Source organism: Lipophrys pholis (assembly GCF_963383615.2).
Source record: "Lipophrys pholis genome assembly, chromosome: 13".
NCBI classification, from domain to species: domain Eukaryota; kingdom Metazoa; phylum Chordata; class Actinopteri; order Blenniiformes; family Blenniidae; genus Lipophrys; species Lipophrys pholis.
Window position 1 is genome coordinate 4,509,899 of NC_137632.1, and position 19,008 is coordinate 4,528,906.

At 42.6% G+C, this 19,008-nt stretch overlaps 1 protein-coding gene across 2 annotated transcripts in view; it reads left to right on the forward strand.

Annotated features, from left to right (window-relative positions):
• Positions 1–19,008, forward strand: part of st6gal2a (ST6 beta-galactosamide alpha-2,6-sialyltranferase 2a) — a 59,310-nt gene that overhangs the window by 17,508 nt on the left and 22,794 nt on the right. The window contains exons 2-4 of one of the 2 annotated variants that reach the window (XM_080478447.1): positions 11,846–11,902; positions 11,992–12,101; positions 12,274–13,087. In XM_080478447.1, the coding sequence (XP_080334573.1) occupies positions 12,367–13,087 (721 nt within the window). In that variant the 5' untranslated portion in view covers positions 11,846–11,902; positions 11,992–12,101; positions 12,274–12,366. Of the gene's footprint in view, positions 1–11,845; positions 11,903–11,991; positions 13,088–19,008 lie in introns of both variants that reach the window. The other variant, XM_080478446.1, reaches the window with a different exon arrangement.

A 19,008-nucleotide genomic window follows, 5' to 3' on the forward strand; every position in this document is an offset into this window, starting at 1 on the left:
GCTCCACTATCGGCTTTTTAAAACGCCTCAGTCGGCTGCGCCCGCTAGAGTCCAGACAGCAGCATTCACACTTCCAAAAAATGCATTAAACTAAACTCAACAATCTGATTGAACACACATTCTGGGTCTTTTCACACCAATTAATGCTGACCAGAGGGCACATTTGTTGTTTGAAGTGTAGTTTTATATTTTGTACTTGCTGCCATTTACATTCACACCTACTTTTGCCATTTGGTCTAAACCGGCGAGCGCGTTTCCATGGCTACTGAGCGCAACAACAATGTGGGGACTGAACAAAAGGACGCTCAGAAGAAGAATTGGGAGGAGGTTTTTCAGCTGCAGTTGTTGCTATTTTCTATAATATTTGTGTGTTTCACTCGATGCAGAAGGTGAAGTCACAACCTGTTGCTCCAGTATGCAAAGCAGTTGTCCTGCGGCCTGGTGCTGCTGATTTCACGTTACACTCCCAACTGGATCCACATGGAGATCACCTCCTCAGTCCCAGATCTTCTACAGCACGTCTGATTGTTCCGTATCACAGAGACGTATGAGACGTGCAGGACTGGGTGGACTGTAGGATGAGGGGATTTCAGCAGTTTTGACACGCAGGTCGGGAACATGAATCCATTTTCAACACTCTATCGCCTGGAGTGTGATTTCACCGTGTTCACTCCCCAAAAAATCACTCAAAGCTCAGGTTCATAAATAGCTGTGGGTCCCAGTAGTGGAGGTGCATACACCCACCCTTCACCCACTTGTGTTTCAGACTACAGCCTGTTTCTAACCGTCCCCCTCCTGAAATACCTCTCTGGAAAAGCAATTTTCCTCAAGGCATGGAACACATACTGTATTTGCATTTATATCATGTTCTGTTCACATATTCCTGTGAGACTTGGACTGGAATTTCAGATATCTTCAATTCAAAAACAGAAATCTCAAATGTCTCTGCTGACCACACAGTTCTGTCTGCACCAAAATGTAAAAGCAAACCTTGTCCTGGAGCCTTTTATAGCCTCGCTGTGATGTATCGGTTCTTAGCCACTGGAAACTGCTTGAACTGCAGCAAGGTGAATATTAAAGGAAAACATCTTTATTTTTTCACATGGAGAACAGCCTCGCTCTTGTGGGTTCAATATTTCATGAGAAACGAGCACTTCGGCCTGTGTTGTACTCGGGGAAACTGTGCACACTCCTCGACATGGGATTTTTTTTCTGTTCTAAATTTACAGTCATTCACTGTGTGGCTTTAGCGTTCCTGTCGGTCCCTCACTGTCCCCATTGCCAGAATTAAACACCCCAGATTAACCTATTTCAGCTCGATCAGACTCGATCCACTTGTTGTGAATTGAGATTGATTTTATTTCCTGAGGAACACACTCCTGTTAGCAGGGTTTACTTAGTAGTTTTGATACATTTTACACGACTGTTCTTTTTCTGTGCCAGAGCCAGGACACCCACACCACCTTCTATTAGGTTATAAGTGAACATTTTCAAGGTGGCTGTGATTAAAGTATTCATAACATAGCCTCTCTCCACACCGGCTTCTGGCCCGGGTGCAGAAAAGTGGATTTTCTGTGAGATGGTGTGCGACTGTATTCCCTCAAGGCCTGTACTTACCTGGCAGTCAAATAGCGGCTGGAGTTGAGTACACTGTGAATATTACAGTGAGCTGGAGCAGGGCATGCTGGGATTCAAGGAATGCGGTTACATAGAATACATATATAGCTATAAATATACTGCCTACATTTTATGCTCTCTGGTTCTATTCTGGAGATGTTCAGCTGCTCCAGAAAAAGGACCGAGTCACTATATTATAATCATTTATATGTACCCTGTATTTTAATGCGGGACGTCGATGTACACAGACCACACTGGTACTGGAGCGCAGTTGGAGCAAGGATCGCATGCTCTCATGGCAACAGGCTCACATTGCAATCAGAAAGCAGCTGAACAATGTACAAACGCTGTAAAAGAGAAAATAACCTAAACGTGTATGTGAGTGACAGTGAAAAATGCATTGTACTTCATTGTATCGCCGGAAAAAAAATCCAGTTTTCTCTTATGAATTTTCATATTGAAATTCAAGATATATTTAGCACCAGTTGTAAATGCAGTGATCATTTGATAAGCATTTTCAAAATGCACGTAGACACCAGAGGTGGAAGAAAAAGAAAGTAGAATGAAAGGAAAAACAAACTGCAATGATTGATTGAGATGTGTACCCATCAGCCCGAGTCCCATCAAACAGGCTTCAAATGAAGATTTGAAAATAATAACATTTATTCATTTCATTTCATTTCATTTCATTTCGGTTTATGTATTTCTGCTTGCTGGTGTTTTCTGCTGTGTTGGCCAGGAGAGCGAGCAAAAGTTGGCCAACAAAAATGTGGGCTTGTTGAACCAAATGCTGAATATTACGAGTTTTCAACACAACATCCACCAAACACTTCGTTTGGAACTTTCCCTCTAACTTTCCCTCTAACTTTCCCTTGGAGTTTAGAGTTTTTTGTACTAAGCGATGGGTACAAGTTATAATTATTACCAATGAAAGTTTTAAATAATGTAACGACGACAACGTAAAAGCTCTAAAATATAATGTAAGTATAACAGGTAAAAATACAGAATCACAGACGCTGTCAAAGTGAACAAAGTTGTATTGTTATTACGGCGACTGTCGACTATAAAACTACCGAGTCCCACTACTGGAGTCATGACACTCTGGAGGAAACATTCTTCTTATTGTCAATGGACTCGCGCCGATCTCTACTGCTGCATCGTCTGACTCAAGCAACCAACGTTTTGCAATTTCAGATGGAAACGTTTTCGTATAAACGGGGCCTAAAAACAAGTAATGAGCCATTTAGACAACACTTCTATTTCTAGAGTGTATTTGTTTGTGTCAAAAGAGCAGAAATAGGAAGTTCCTCCTAAAAAAAAAAAAAAAAAAAAAAAAAAAAAAAAAAAAAAAAAAAAATTGGAGTACTCCTGTAAAGTATAGATCACCTAAAACATCTGCTGCTACGATGTATTTGGAGTGGAAAACACATTGCATCAGGCCGCAAATTACTTCCATTAGTATAAACATGGTATTCAAGTATTTGTCTTATAAGTTCAAATGTGTTACAGCTGTATCGAGTAAATTAAATCCTAATGAGACAGAACGGTGTTCCCACCAATATTCTTTTGAGGTCTGAAAGTAAATCGAAGTATTATTCGTAATGGACTGTTAACTTCCTGTTTGCTGGGATAAACACACAAACATATTTACAGGTCAGAACACAACCCTCAAAAAAATGCCATGCCGCTTGAGAAAAAGAAAAACCTTTATAAGCAGTTTCTTTTCCCTCTTCTGTGAGAAATACTGTGCAAAGGTGTTGATTATAATCATACTGGAGGCAGAAGTCAGTGTTGTTACTAAACAACTCCGCATCATACCGAGACTTGCTTCACTTTTTGTTTGCACCATTTCTGTGGATTTTTAAACTGGGGCAAGATACTTTTTTTTTAAAATAAATACAGATAGTATATATTTTAAACATCAGCTTCAGTTAGATGCATTTACACTCGTATTTAGTTATATCATGTTATATTCAAGTAAAGTTTAAGTGTAATATAGAACTACATGGTATCAAGTACAATCACTATTGAAGTACTACTCTTTTCAATCACTTTGCTGTTTAATGTTGTATTTGAAATATTTGCTTTTTAGCCTCTTTTCCTTTTTTAATCTGAATTTGATGGCACTTTTATTCATTGCAATTATTTTACATCCGAGCAAACATGGTTGAATTATATTTTTATGTTATAAATTTGATCTGTAAACAGTTTCAAGATGTATGTGAGCTTCATAACTTTTCTCCCGTACTCATAATTTGTACGCTTATCTTCGTTCTCGGCAGACGAAATGTGAAGCTCAAGATTTAAAGTCCTCTACATGACGACGATTTCAAGTGAAAACGCAAAACTTTCGTTGCGTTCCGGGTGTCTGTTTATACGACAACGCTGCTGAGAGCCACTGAAAACGCAGCTTTTTGAAAATGCTCTGACTTGTCGTCGTGTTGCCGGGCAAAAATCTGACTTTTGCAACCCTCGTGCTCCGTCTCCGTGGAGACGGCGGACACACCGCTACTGTGTGTGCGCACCGCCGCCGTAGTAAATAGTTCTTCTGCACATGTGAGTAAATGGATGATGACAACAATTAGGCACTGCAGAGCGCCATTCAGACACAAGGAAATTTGCGGTGCTTTACAAAGAAATACATGAAAGCGAAACGATTAAGAAGTTTAATCTTGAGTGATTAAGATTATAAAATGCTTTAAAGCCTCTCACATTCTCTCTCACACCAACATCTTCCCGTCAAGTCTTTCCCGCTTCATTCGACTTTGTTTCCTGCTCTGACTTCAACCCTGCTCCTGCTGAGTTTAACCCATTCCACCCATCTGTATTCCTCCTTCATCCTCCAGACCTTTCTGCAGCTCGTCCTCTATTGACCCTGGTTACTGCACTTGTGTTCTTTTTCATATATCACTGGATATGCAGTATTTGAACGTTCTGAATCTCTTTCGCTGGGTGAAGCAGCCGCAACACTAGAAACTATTCTGCCACACAGAGCTGCGACTCAGATGAGTTGGTCCACTCCAAGCCAGTGTCCAAGAATCCAGACTCCCTAAAGAATAGCAATCCAACTTCATCATCTGTCCATACCAATGTCCGTGTGCTCATTGGTAATGTTTGTGTGGTTTCATTACAACAACTAACAACAGCACCCACTAGTGGCCCAGCATCAAAACTACATTGTTTTCTTTTTTTTTTTTTCTTTCTTTTGTCCTTCGGAGTCAGAACAGTTTTTGCTCTTGTAACAGGAAGAGACCTGGAGTCTCCTGTTGCTGCCTTTATTAGGAGTTGGCATGGCTGCCGTACACGACCGGGGGGGGGGGGGGGGACGCTCAAAGAGAGAGAGAAGAGAGAAGATTGAGGGGGGGAGAGAGAGAGAGGGGGGGGATAGGGGGATGGGTGGGGACAACATACAATACCCTTGTCAGCGCTACAACTGCATTGTTTTCACCGTCCCTGCCATTGCTGGAAACATTGGCATCATTCTCAAAACGTTTTCATGTAAATGCAAAACTTATCACAAACAAAAACGATGTGTTTTCACTTGAGATGCTGTTTCGTAAACGGGCCTCATGAATGGATCAATTACAACACTTCTATATAAAGACTGAGCAGATGTTTCTACTTAAAATTTCAAATTAAAGTGATTGACTGTTGATCACAGCAGAACATCTGATAACGATAACATCTACGTATTTAATGTGGTTGGAGTTTGCATGTTTCCCATCTACATGTGTGGGATTTCTATAAATAATCCTGTTGTAGGTTTGAATGAATGTGTGTGTGGTTGTCTGTGTGTGTTTGCGGTGTACTGGTGACCTCTACAGCTGTACTTCACTGGTGTTCAGCTGGTATCTGCCTCACAATCCTGAATTAATGGATCAAGTACTGAAAATTAACGAATGGAATCTGGATTGGTGCAGAATAGCCACATACTCAGGAATCTTAGGCGCTAGGCCCAGCTACAAAATGCATATGCACAAAAAGATAACAAGACCACTGAATGACACTTGAATTAAACGGTGTTTTATTTACGCGTCGTCTTGTAGTAAATCCTCATTTCAGCTCGTGAGGATTGTGCTTTTCAAGTCGTCCTTCTGCATCCGAGCCCTGTTAGGATTTCACTCATGTTAAACGATGACGGCGACAGACAAGTGTAATGACGCTGCCCTCGTGCTGCTGTAGAGGATCAGTGGGAATGTGTTGCTCCTTCGCCGTGCTTTTCATCTCCAAATCTAATGAGTGCTGCTGCGCAGGCACCAGTATCAATCCGTCGAGAAGTGATTCAAAGGGCATCTATGTCCATTTAAGGCTGACAATGGAAGTGGAAGTGAGGCTTGTAAATGTGCATTCAGCTGGGATTTATAAAGCAGTGCCATGTCTACGTGCAGCGTTATAATTCTAACTAAAAGAATGTGTATGCAAATGTCTTGTCTTTGTGCACACGGACCGTTTTAGTCATTAATCCCCTCGTGTGCATAGCCTGTCCAAGACAAGTAGCTTCTGAAATGCTAATTTTACACATAACCGCGCGATGGCCGCTTTACCTTTTTGCCAAATAGTGTTTTTGAGTATGGGCAACAACCAAAAAAAGCGGAAACAATTGCAGATGACATCCTAATGTTTAGTCTGATACGTGCGCAGTGAGCTGAGGCCACGGCAGCAAGATAGAAAAGATAGATGTGTACCACAGAAGATGCCCGCGAAAGAATAAAACACAAAATCTGCAGAGGCAGAAGTTTCGGTCTATTCATCCAGTGTTTGTACCCACTTCCCCATTTTACCATAACATGCAGTACATCCTGCTGCATGTAGAACAGAGAGAGAACAACGTGAGAGTATAAATGGCTTCTGAAGATGACACTGCAATCAGATTAATTCAAGTCAAAGTGGAATGATTCACCGAGTTGTGTTGTGCTGGAAATGTGGCGAGCAGGACCTCAGACCTTGTGGTTTCCATAGAGATTAATTGAAGCTCCTGATCTATCATCTGTTGTTTTATGAACCCCCCCCCCCCCCCCCCCCCCCCCCTCCCCACACACACACACACACATTTTATGTGAATATGAAGTGCCTCGAGATTACTCTTACAATTGGTCCTGTACAAATAAAACTGAATTGATCCTGAATTAAAGAGACTAGAGGCTTTATTGCTTTTCTTTGTCACGGGGGAGAGAAAACTGATTGTGGACTTTGACCCGTCAGTGAAGCATTTAAAAGCTTTCTGAAGATCTGACCTCGGGTACTGCAAAGGAATAATGGGAATTTATTTGCCATTTTCTTAATTTGATCGACAATTTTGCTTTTTAATTCGTATGTGTGTGTATTTCTCTCTGCCTTATAAGTAATTCCTCTTGACCACTTTTTGTGTGTACGAGCATCCTGCAGTTTGAGCAGAGAGCTGATGCCTGCAGGAAACGCGGTGTTCCACTCAGCATAACATGTTTTCTCTTTGTTCTTCACATTTGCTGAGTTTGTAAGTTGCACCAGTTAGAAAACTCATTATTATTCTCCTGAAGGGAAATGTAGGGTGGCCCTGTCAACACGACCACTGCCAGCAAATGGTGGCAGATGACAAAAACAGATCAGGAAAGGGGAAGAGCTTTTTGTTGGTGTGGTGGTGAGTACCTTCATATTTGAGTCTGGGCTTGGCGGGCCTTTCTTGTGTGGCGTTTTCATGTTCTCCCTGTGGATGGGTTTACAGGTACGGCTGAGACGAGCTCCATTAATCACGTTTGATATTTTCAATGAGTCTGAAGTTCTTCAGTCTGATTGAAGTTCCCTGAGAGAGAAAGTATCGGTGCTCCACTAAGCTGTTTATTTGCTCTTTTCCTGCGTCGCATGTTTAGTGTCATCGATATGTTGTTGAAATAACGTCTCCTCCACGACGTCATCGCAGATCCTTTTGTTGTCCCATTGATTGCTGTGACTTGAACATGAGTCCAACTTTGGCAGCAGCGGTATCCCGGCCGTGTCCGGACACGCTCCTCTTCCCTCCCAGTGTCCTCTGGGAACAGCTGCATATAAACCAATTTCCACTGTGGCCTTTGTGACTCCTTGTATTTATTTATTCATTTTTCTCACTTTGCACGAGGCAGGTGTGAAATTCATCAGGCTGTTGAATTATTTGCACCCGCTCAGGCCAAATGGCCCACAGACATTGAACCTTTTGTCTCCTTTATGAAGAAAATGTCTTTTATTTATTTATTTATTTTTTAAAATCACCATACATTCACCATGCATTTTTTTTTTCCCGCTCTATTTGCACAAACTCGTCGCTTTATATTCCGCTCAGCTTCTTTGTCCGTCACAGGCTCCTGGCCAGCTCATTTAGTCAGCCCTTGCTGTCTGGCAGCGTCTCTTTTCCATGTTTCCCGTTTTGTTGTTTCTTTGTGTTGCTCCGTCCTCCACCCCCGCCTTTCCATCTGCGCCACACACTTATGCCGTTTCACTGCAGTTACTGAAGCACACATCCTGATTACTACCAGGTGAGGGAAACCACCAACGCACAACCACGGGCCTGGAGGCGCACACGCAACTCACAGAGATGTGTGTGTGTGTGTTTGTGTGAGCAGTGGTGCATATAGATGACATTTGCTTGTTGATAGCGTTGCCACTGGCCAGCTGTGTATTTTTCAGCTTTCTTTCTTTTTTTTTTTTCTAGTGTGTGTGTGTGTGTGTCTGTGTCTGTGTGTGTCAGTCAGACCTTCTGTTAGTATTTCCAGGTGTTAACTGGCAGATTTTCTGCTGAGTAACATCTGACCTCGGTGTGGCAGACGTGTTGAAACTCTCCCCAGCAGATTACTGCCTGACACCTTTCCCACTAAGACAGAACAGGCGGCAGGTTCTGACAAAGAAGTTCAGTGTTTGTGTGTTTGTGCAGATGTTCATGTGTGTACTCGTGTCAGTTTCCACACTGTGTTTTGGTTCTCCCACACTGTCTCGGCTCCCTCTGGCCCAGTGGCCCCCTGCTGTTTCCCTCCTGCCTGACCAGGGTCAACGACTGAGCTTTGGCCTTCTGTGTGGCCCCGGGGCAAAAAGCCTGGATGTCTGGGTGCTTGGTGATCGGGGGGGGGGGGGCAGGCAGGCGGGGCAGGGCAGGGCAGGGCAGGGCACACCACACCTGACATCACTTCTGCTACACTCTGCAGGACCAGGCAGCTACACAGACAGGAAGCTGTAATTAGGACTTGAAGTGGTTTAACAGGAGCCTTTATTTTTTCTCTCTCTCTCTCGCTCTCTCGCTCTCTCGCTCTCTCGCTCTCTCGCTCTCTCTCTCTCTCTCTCTCTCTCGATACTCACACATTAAGAGACCAAAACTCATAATTATGTGTGGTTGAGAGGATTGTAGTCCTCTGATGTGAAGCAATTTAATGCTTCATTTATTCACCTGTAATGCTGTATTTTTTTTTCCACTTGGTAATCCGTCGGTGAGCTCAACATTTTGTACAGGAGAGTATTATCAAAGCTGCAGCACAAATAAGGAAAACTGACGATGATGGTGATATTCGGTAATTATTTTGGAATGAAATATGTTTGATGTTCAAAGCACAGGGCTTGAGTCCACGTTTTTGCAACCACAATGACTTTTAAAGCTTTTAGGGTAACTGCTAATTGTATGAAGAAATGAGAACGCTGATTCCAAACCACTGAGACATAATATGGAACTTTTATTTCATTTTGCTTTGATATGCTTTTTCTTGTTTTTGATTGGGTTATCCAACAAGCAGGAACACATTCTTTCCCGCAGCGGTTTTTATATTAAGAATACTAAACGTTAAACAGTAACAAGGATGCATTCTTAAGGCAGACCAAACGCCATCATCTGGTTATGAATGTATTGTTTGACACTTATGGTCACTGCACATCATAAAATGATAAGAGAAAGAATTTAACCACAGCAATAATGTTATAGATTAAACGTTCAGGAGTGTGCACCAGTCCAGCTACATTTGCAGGTGGTAGTTAAACATAACCAGGGATTTAATATCTTTGATACGAGGCGGGAGGGGAATTCCAGAGGGGCCGAGTGAATACAGGTTATTTTTTCATCACAGCAGCGTCCTGCTGGACGAAGACTCACTCTAGTCGTCCTTGAGTTGTGCAGTTGTTTGTTTTTAGAAGTGAATTGCTTTTAGAAAAAGCTTCTACGAAATGCCTGAATGTTCTCCTCTTATCCAGACATTAAATTAAGAACGTTCCAGTCATCAGACAGTTTTTCTGTTGGTTGTCCTGACAGAAAGGCTGAACTTAGAAAGAAATCTTTCAAGTTTGTAGAGATCATATGTGGAGTTATCTTTTGGACGCACTGCCGGTAAGAGGCTATTTTGTTTTGCTTCTTGTTTCTTTCTGTCAAACAATATTTTAGTGTACTGTAATATGAAAAAACAACAACGAGCTTATCTTATGTTATATGCTTCATGCAACTCAGGGTCCAGAACATGTGATCTCCACACTATTCAAATCCAAACGATTACTATGGAAAATAACCACAATCTCAACATGAAGACAATGTTAATGGAAACGTTTGGTGCAAAATACAGTGAAATATCCATAAACGTTTCTAACTGTTCCATTATGCATGTTGGATCAATCGAGCTCTGAGGCTTGATTGATAGAATGAGGTGGCTAACTTTCCTGACAGCGTCACCTGTTATATTTGACACCTCTTCACTACACCATGGTTTCTGATCAGTTTTCATATTTAAATCTCCTATTTCCTATAAATAGTTTGATGGTTTTTGGATGAGGTTTTGCTCAGTTCTTGCTGCCGTATCATTCATGAAAAGAAGCGGGTCTCAGCAGGACTTGGAGGACGCAGACCTTCATCAACGCCACGTTTGTTTGCGGAGCCGAATTAGCATCGCTAGAATGATAGCCGTTAGCTCATATCAATGCTAACTCATCGCTGCTGATCTCCTTTGATCTCCTTTGATCTCCTCCACTCCTCTCGTCCGCTTTGGATGGGAATATTTTTTCACAGTTTCTTGTTATTTATTCGGAAACGGTTACCGTGTTAGCATCGCAGAATGAAAGCCGTTAGCGCATATCGATGCTAACTAGGCAGCTCAGGTAGTGTCATCACTGTGTGAAACGTGACTTGTCGCTATGGAAACGGCTCAACTACCAGGTTTACAGAAAGACTGCAAGACTTTCTGGGAGATGTATAAGTCCTGATATTGCTAGAAAATTAGTAGTAGTATTAAGGAAAATTAGTGTAATGAGATGAGGAAATGGTTAGCCGGAAAATCCCAAAATCGAATCGATCGGTCCTTGAAAATTTAGTGCAGTTCAGGTGAAAGGTTTTTGCAAAAAGTTTGTAAAATACATTCAAACCACAAAATAAATAAATACATGCAGACGACCACATGACCTTCTCGGCCAACTTCGTTGGTCCCCCAACTTGGCGAAGTTAATCACAAATAAGAAAAATGCAGACTCACAAAGATGCTTTTTTTTTTTTTTAAGGAAAAAACTAATAATTTATTTAGTATGATTACAAGAAATGCATGTCACTGTTTTTGACTATACGTGTAGTGTAAGTTGTAAGAAAACCTATTTCTACACATTGTATCAAAAAAGTGAAATGAAACTGTAATATAAAAAATTCTGTTAATTATAAAAAAGTTTTTTTTGTGTTAAACTGTCATCTAACAAGAGATTTATATGGAGATGTTTATGATGCTCATCAATGGTAAATACAGTTCTGTAATGAAGTGTAGTTAAACTACACCTCACCAGTTAAAGTCCCTCAGCCCTCATTTAAGCAACTTTCAAATGCACCGATTGATGCAGACTGTTGGATGAAAGATTTGTTCAATCTGAACTTCATCTATAATTTGGATTAAACCTCTCTAATCACTTTCAAGGGGAAACTTTAAAGTTTGTTTATCAGTTTGTGGTTGTTGAGATGATTTACATTGTATTTGATGTGTGTTGTTTGATGCAACATCTCCACTCTGCTGATGCAGCGCAGCCTTTATGTCGATGGTCGTGACTGAAGCGCTGGATTTCACATAGGGGAAGCTGTAAATTTGATTCCTGTTAGCAAACGCTTCCCGTCTTGAAAAATTCTCTTTTTAGTTGTGAGTGGAAAGCAGCCAAATTCTCTCTCGCAAGGAGGCGTTCTCCTGCGGCGTGTCCATGTGAGCGGCGTGTTTTCATGCACACACTCTGTAGCATGCGTGTGCGCAACCCCGACTCTGCTAATTAGTGCCCCTCCTCTTCACAGGGTCCAGTTTTATCGTGGCAGACACATGGGCAGGAAGAAATAAAAGCTTCAGTTCAGGTGAGGTGTGAATTTAAGGCTGTGCTGCAATGATTTGCATATTCTTCTTTTCTTCCCCCAGCAATGTAACTCTGAGTCTTCTTTTGCAGGGCCTCCAGCTGACCCCTGGGCTGAGTCCTGGCCGTGGAGCTTTGTTGTTGGTGGGCCAGCGGAACAGGCGTGCAGGCTAGTGAGAGGTAATGAAGTCCAGTATGAGGCAGTGGCGGCGGCTGATGCTGGTGGGAATGCTGGCCTGGATCGTCCTCTTCCTCGCCCTCCTCTCCTACTTCCTGGAAGCTCGTGTGGACGAGCCGCTGACTTCTGTTGGCTCTTTACTCTCCCAGCACCCCGACACACGTCGCCTCACCTCCATACAGGCCTCCCATCCACAGCACGCCGCTCTGGGCTCACGGCCTGAACGGGCCGTGCCATTAACTACCACCTATCCTCGACACAAGCCAGAGCTAGAACCTCCTGCTGGATCTATGAACCCAGGCGTGGGCCGGGAGGTGAGCCGCAGCCCCGATAGTGCTCCCTATGCCGTCTATGGCAGCCAGGAAGCAGGCCAGCAGGACTACCTGGACCCCCAGAGCCTCGCTGCCTGGTCCTCCTTCGGCACGGAGAATGTGGGCTCTCACTCAAACCCGTCAGTCCAGAGTCGTGAGAGAAGGTTTCAGACCACAGGGCATCAGAACCGGGCCGGCATCAGTCCCGACCGAGGCGGTGAGGAAGAAGAGGACGATGAGAGAGAAAATGAGGACGAAGACATTGGAAACAGAAAGAGGACTACAGCAGAGCAAAAGGCCGGAGGAGACTCAAACGACCTGGAGGAATACTACTTCTCCAAGTCGGCCTCTGTGGTGCAGCGGCTGTGGAGGGGCCGGGCATCCGCCAACCTGCTGAGTCCTCGTCTGCAGCAGGCCATGAAGGACTACGTCGCTGCCAACAAACACCACGTCTCCTATCAGGGCCACCGCAGGGTGGCTCAGAGTGCCAAGGAGCTGCTGTGTCAAATGAAAGCCCAGGCCCAGCTTCGGACGGTGGACGGGTCGGAGCAGCCGTTCTCCTCCCTGGGATGGGAGCGCCTCGTGCCGCCCCGCTCCCTGGAGCAGCTGAGCAGGAAGCCGGACCAGAGCCGCTTCAAGACCTGTGCGGTGGTCGCCTCAGCCGGTGCCATCCTGCGCTCGGGCCTGGGCAAAGAGATCGGTGAGTAGTGAAAGCAGAGAGCCACAGCAGATGCTCTGATATTTTTTTTTTACGCGTTTTGTCCAACTGAAGGTCCCGTGGGGGCTGGAGCCGAGCTCTGCCCAGTTGAAAGCCAGCGTCGCCAGTAAATCACAGGGTAAACATCAAGAGATATGTCAAACACCAGCTTCCCTAACAGGCTGTCAACATTTGGTGTGTTGAGAGGAAGTTTATTTTTTATTGAACTACCTCAAAGGTGGCACACAGGAACATCACGTGGGCCATTCAGATAAAGAGGCTGAGTGCCTCGGGAGCTTAAATGCCTGAGTAATTCAGGTAGTAACTTGGTGCTCGTGGAAACCCGATTGTATTTAGGGAAAACAGATCTTATATCGATCCATAGTGTTGTTTTTAGCCCATTAATTACAGTTTGATCACAGAACTTTCATTCCATTTACAAGACGACGGTGCTCGGAGTACACAGAAAATTTGAATTTGAAAATGGCTCCCATGGCGACATGATGTCTCTGTCGTTGTGTAAATGGTTTAAAACGCAACTTTTTGAAAGACGCTGCTACCGTGCATGCACACTACTGAATTGTTTTTCTACACACGCTTGAGTAGATGGACAATAACGACAATGCTTCTCTCTTGAAACGTCCTGTAAACGGGGCATAAATGTATTACTGATCAATTTAAATTTCATTATTTAAGATTATTTGTTTTCGAACTGATAAATCTATTGACGTCAATGGGGAATTTGAATTTGTACCATTGCAGACGATGAGCAGGAAACTGTGGTTTAGTGTTATCTGGAGCACTTCCTGGTTGCTCTCTCCAGGTCAGAGGACTGAAGGTTTCACTTCTGGTTTTTTTATTTTTTTTATTGCAAACCCTCTGCAAGGCGTATTGAATTTCACGAGGAGGGACAAGAAAAGGACAACGTGTAAAGCTAGGAATGTAGTAAAAACTCTGCTTTAAAAAGACGACCAGGATCTACGTTATCAAGTTCCAGTTTGAGATGAATGAAGCGTCCCTGTCGACGTCGTGTGATCGAGCTTAAAAATGATCTGGACTCTTTGTTGAAGCTCAGTGACTCATTCAAATTTACAAGATCAACCTTTCCTGTTGGTGGTGGCAGTGATGAGCTTCTCCTAGTTGCGTGTACCTTTTTCTTGATTAACTCGTCAAGTTGATTGTTTAGCAGAGTTGAGTGTGTGCCGAGTCTGCTATGAGTCTTTGGATTTGTGTTTGTGGTGGTGTGTAGACGTTTGGCAGTGTCCGGGTAAATGGGGAGAGTGTGAACTCAGTGACAGATGGCTTACTAGGAAAAAAAAAAGAAAAAGAAGCAGAACCACCCCCCCCCCCCCTCTGGTAACCAATCAGGTTTCTTCCCATCACATATATCTTGCTTGCATTTCCCTGTGAATTCAGCTGTTCAGAGCACAGACTCACCAAGGCAGGTTTCAGCTTTGAGCATCACGCTTCTACATGTCTTTGTAGTGACAGATTTATATAGACGCTGACGGCCTCAGAAAGAAAGGAAGCACTTTCACGGAGCACTGGATGCGTGCAGGAGATGCAAACCTTCATCTGTTCACAGTGGCTCTGTGTTGTGGTGGAGCGTCTTCCCGTGCTGCAAAATTCTGACAGTCGTACCTTGACCCGCTGCATGAAAAGTTCCCGAGCTGTGGCCTCAGCTGGAGATGGGAAACAAGTTTGCACCAACAGACCTGCACAGCTTTTGCGTGCATCAGTGCAAATTGGGTCAGCTTTATGAACGAACGCAGGATGTTTGACTTGTTTTGGCACTTTTATGTTGCGAAGAACAAAGAGGGAGGCTTCATTTTGGGAGATTTAAAGATTTTCAGACACGGTTGATGAGTCACTGTGATCCAAGGGCTTATAAAGGAATATAATGTATGCCTTTCTCGCAGCGAGATACATTATCCAGTCAGAAATCTGGTGAAAAGTTGTATAAGAACTTATGATTCATCACCACCTCTTATCTAAAGTCCAGTACATATATCTGAATGTCAAACAGCAGAAAGGTATTGGTCCACTGTGTCATCATCCTGGGCTCAGTTCTTTAGAGGAAGAAAGAAAAAAGCTTGATGAGAGTTCACGACTGGGTGGATGAAACAAATGTTATGAGTCAGATTATTTATTAAACAGCCCCCACAGTGTTGGAAAAACTTTGGAGCATTAATTCGCATGCAGGAAATCAAACGACATTGATCTCTCCCTGCCTTTCCTCTCCTCATCCTGCCGTCCTTCCCAAAAGGCGGCACTGTATCAAAACCCACATTATGCAGCTGTATAAAACGAAAGGATTCAGATTCAGGCCACACCACGGCGACGTCTTCGGGGTGAATGACATTAAGATGGTCAGGCTGCTCAGTGGGAGCTCTGTGCAGTTCGTCCTGGGAGAGTGGCGAACGAAAACATTGAAGAGCGATGACGATGTGTTGCTGCCATCATGTGGCGAGCAGGAGGCGCAGCATCCAAACTATTTCATTCAATGAGATTTTCCACTTCCTTTTTTTTCCCTCTTGTATTGAATATTTTGAGGAATAACTTCTTTAACCCTATTATACACTTTAATTCTTCTTTTTTAAAAGCTAGTAAATGCTATGGCCGTCCATTAATATAAAATAAAATCAGTTTTGATGTGTAATGCCGACCAAAGTCACTTATTTTAAAATTCATAGATAAGTAATAAGGTCATGAAATGTTGCTCTTGATGGGTTTGTGTTGAAGGGTTTGAGGATTCAAATCCAACAAGTGATTGTAATATTTCTGGAAAAATTCCTTTATTATAACTTGGTTCTTTTGTTTTTAGCCTATCACAGAGCATGTGATCAGTTTTCTTTTAATAGTATTTAACATTATTCCACAATTGAAAGCACATACGAGAAAGTTAAGCAAAAGTAATACACAATGATGTTTGTGTGATTATGGGAAGTGTGAAGCAGGTTTCCCCCCCCCCGTAGTCTTCAGTCTCAAAACCCAACCTCAGCTACGTTTATTTCTTTGTATAGCACGACTGTTTAATCATGATTGTTTGAAGGGTAGAAGAAGTCACTTGCCTGACAGAGTCTGAAAGAGTTGAGCTTTAATTCTTCTAGGAGTCTGCACAAATTATCTAAAGTGTTTGTGTTCATTATAAATCATATTTTTATTGCAGTACTCAGTAACATTAGAGCATGTTCACTTAATGTTGTGCAGCTTTTCTATAAAGTCAGTATAAGATGTACATTTTTGCTCAAATAGTCTGAAGTCCAGTGTCAATAATTAAAGTTTATTTTAATGAGTCGGGGTTCAGCTTGGAGAGTTGCTTTAAACATTGTAGGAGCTGTTTGATTAATCCAGGTGTTTTATATATAGATATAATCTAGTTTGAGTTCCTGATCATATTTGAAAAAAATAAGTATAATCAAACTCCCAACTGACATCTGGACTCTTCAGACTGAATCCAGACCCCTTAGACCAGACTCAGACCGTCTGAAGTAGAAACTGCCTCTTTAAACTAGAGCTGGGGCTTCATTTATAAAGCTCGCTGCTTACACACAAAACAGGTCCTGAAAGATGCGTACGCCACTTCCCACACAAAGTTTGTGATTTAAAAAAAAAAAAAAAACTAAACTTTGTGGGAGAATGGTACCGGTACGACACCCACTTTGGAGACGGGGGAACCTGGCGGCACTGATGGTGGGGTGGAGAATTGAAGCCCGATTCATCTCATACATGTAATGTCTTCGCATGTCAGACTTACAGATCCACGTAATCATAAACAGCCAAGCTGCAGTGGTAAAGATGTTTCTGTCTTTGAGCTTTTAAGCATTTTCACCTTTAGAGCGCACATACATTTTTAGTAGGAATCCTGCACAATGTTTTATAGATGAGGCCTCTGGACACTTAACATAAGGTCTGAATTCATTCAAGTGACACGCTGATGGTTAAAAACAGACTTGAATTGAAGAGTTCAGGCTCCAGCGTAAGAAATACTGTCTTCCATTGCTGTTTATTCCTAGACGATGTCAAAGGGTTGTTATTCCTGTCGCACGGCTTTATTTCTTCAGCATTTTAAATACAACTGCAGCTGAAAATAAAGTGCTGCACATAAAAAACCCATAAATAACAATGCTGAGCTACAAACAAATTGTTTTACATAAATTATCAGTGAAGCCTCAAAGACACAAACATTGACAGACAATAACAACAAATCAAGAGCAGTCTCATGCTGGATTGAAAGCTTCTGAATCTGCTTGAGTGGTTAGAGATCTACACTTCTTGCCTCCTGGTTTGATTTCAGGCTTTACTGAATTGTAACTTTTATCTGTGTGGATTTTCACCTTTTACCACATCCTTGTCCCACAATCTGTATTTGCCCTGTGATTGGCTGGTAACCTGTGGAGAGGAGAAGATGCAGCCTCTGCCATCCAATCATGGGAAGAACACTTATAGAAGATGAATGAATGAATGGCGGCCTCTGGTGGTCATATCTGATATAGCACTGATAGTGAAAAGGGTGAAAGCAGAAAGCAGCAATCAAGTTCACATATGAATTCATTAATTTAAATGGTCCATCCAAAATATTCCACTCTGTACTTAATAATGACCTCGACCTTTGACCTCATGTAGTCGGTGATATGCTATCAGCTTAGAAAAATCTTTTTTAATGCTTTTGTGTCCCAAAAAACATGGAGATGAAATGGTAGCACAGATGAGTGTTGAGTGTTTCACACTTGACCGTCAGACCGTTCGAAGCACTTTGTACTCCACCGTGTTAAATTGTTATTCGTGTTTTGGAGGCCACCAAAGGACTCGAGCAGTTTTCACGGAGCTCAATATTACTGGTGGTGTTTGAAACAACAGTTTGACTCGCAGTGATCTTTGACATCAGTTAACTGAATATCCTGTGTGTGTACATGGTGGCACGTCACTGCACAGTGCTCGGTATTTTTTCATTAGTAAAACAGTAACTTAGTAAAACAGTAAGTTAAATGGATCATGTTATGCAAAATTCACTTTCTAATGGTTTTCCATCAGTACTAATCGTCCCCATACCTGGACTGACGTCCCAGAAGTGAAGACAGTCTGTCCTCTCTGTCCCTGGCTTGTTTCAGGTTTTAAAAAGTGTGTTGCTCCAACCAGCCAATCAGAAATCAAACCCTGTATAGTGTCATCGGGGGTTTAGCCAATCACAATCAAGATAGGCCCTCCCTTTGACTCCTCCCACAATTAGGCAGCTCTGCTCTGGCACATGACGCCACGAGAGGAAGTACTTCCTCCTCTTCCCAAGATGGGCATGTGTGGGCGGAGCCAGTTCAGGTCACACAGACACAGCAGATTCTGAATGTAGCTCCTATGATCCAATATTCAAATGGGGGGAAATCAAAGAAAAGCTGGATTAGGGGTGATAAACTCTGAATACAATGATTTGGGACCAACAAACCATGTGAAAGTGTTGAAAAGCTGAACAATACGACTCCTTTAAAGACTTGCAAAGTCTAACGTTGAAGTCGAAATGGAACATGGGTTTGAGTTATATAACATTCTGCTTGAGCAGTCCCCAAAGTGCTTCACACTGTTAATCACATCTGTTCTCACACACCGATCCTTCCTTCCTTTGGCGGCCATTTGGGGTTCAAGGACACTTCGACGTGTGGACAGGGAGAGATGAGGGAATCGAACCTGCAACCATTGAGCGACGACCACAATACAACTGATAGCAAAAATATATTTTATACTTAGTCTATCAGACATCGGAAACTAGAAAATAAATAAGGTATTAATGTTGAATAAAAAAAAAGTATTAATTAATTTTCCCTCCTTGAAAGCCAGAATTGCTTTTCTTTTTCTTTTGTTAAGCAGTTATAAACTAAACTAATCATATTTTAATAAAGTATCCCAGCTTATTTCTAGGATTCAGTGGGCTG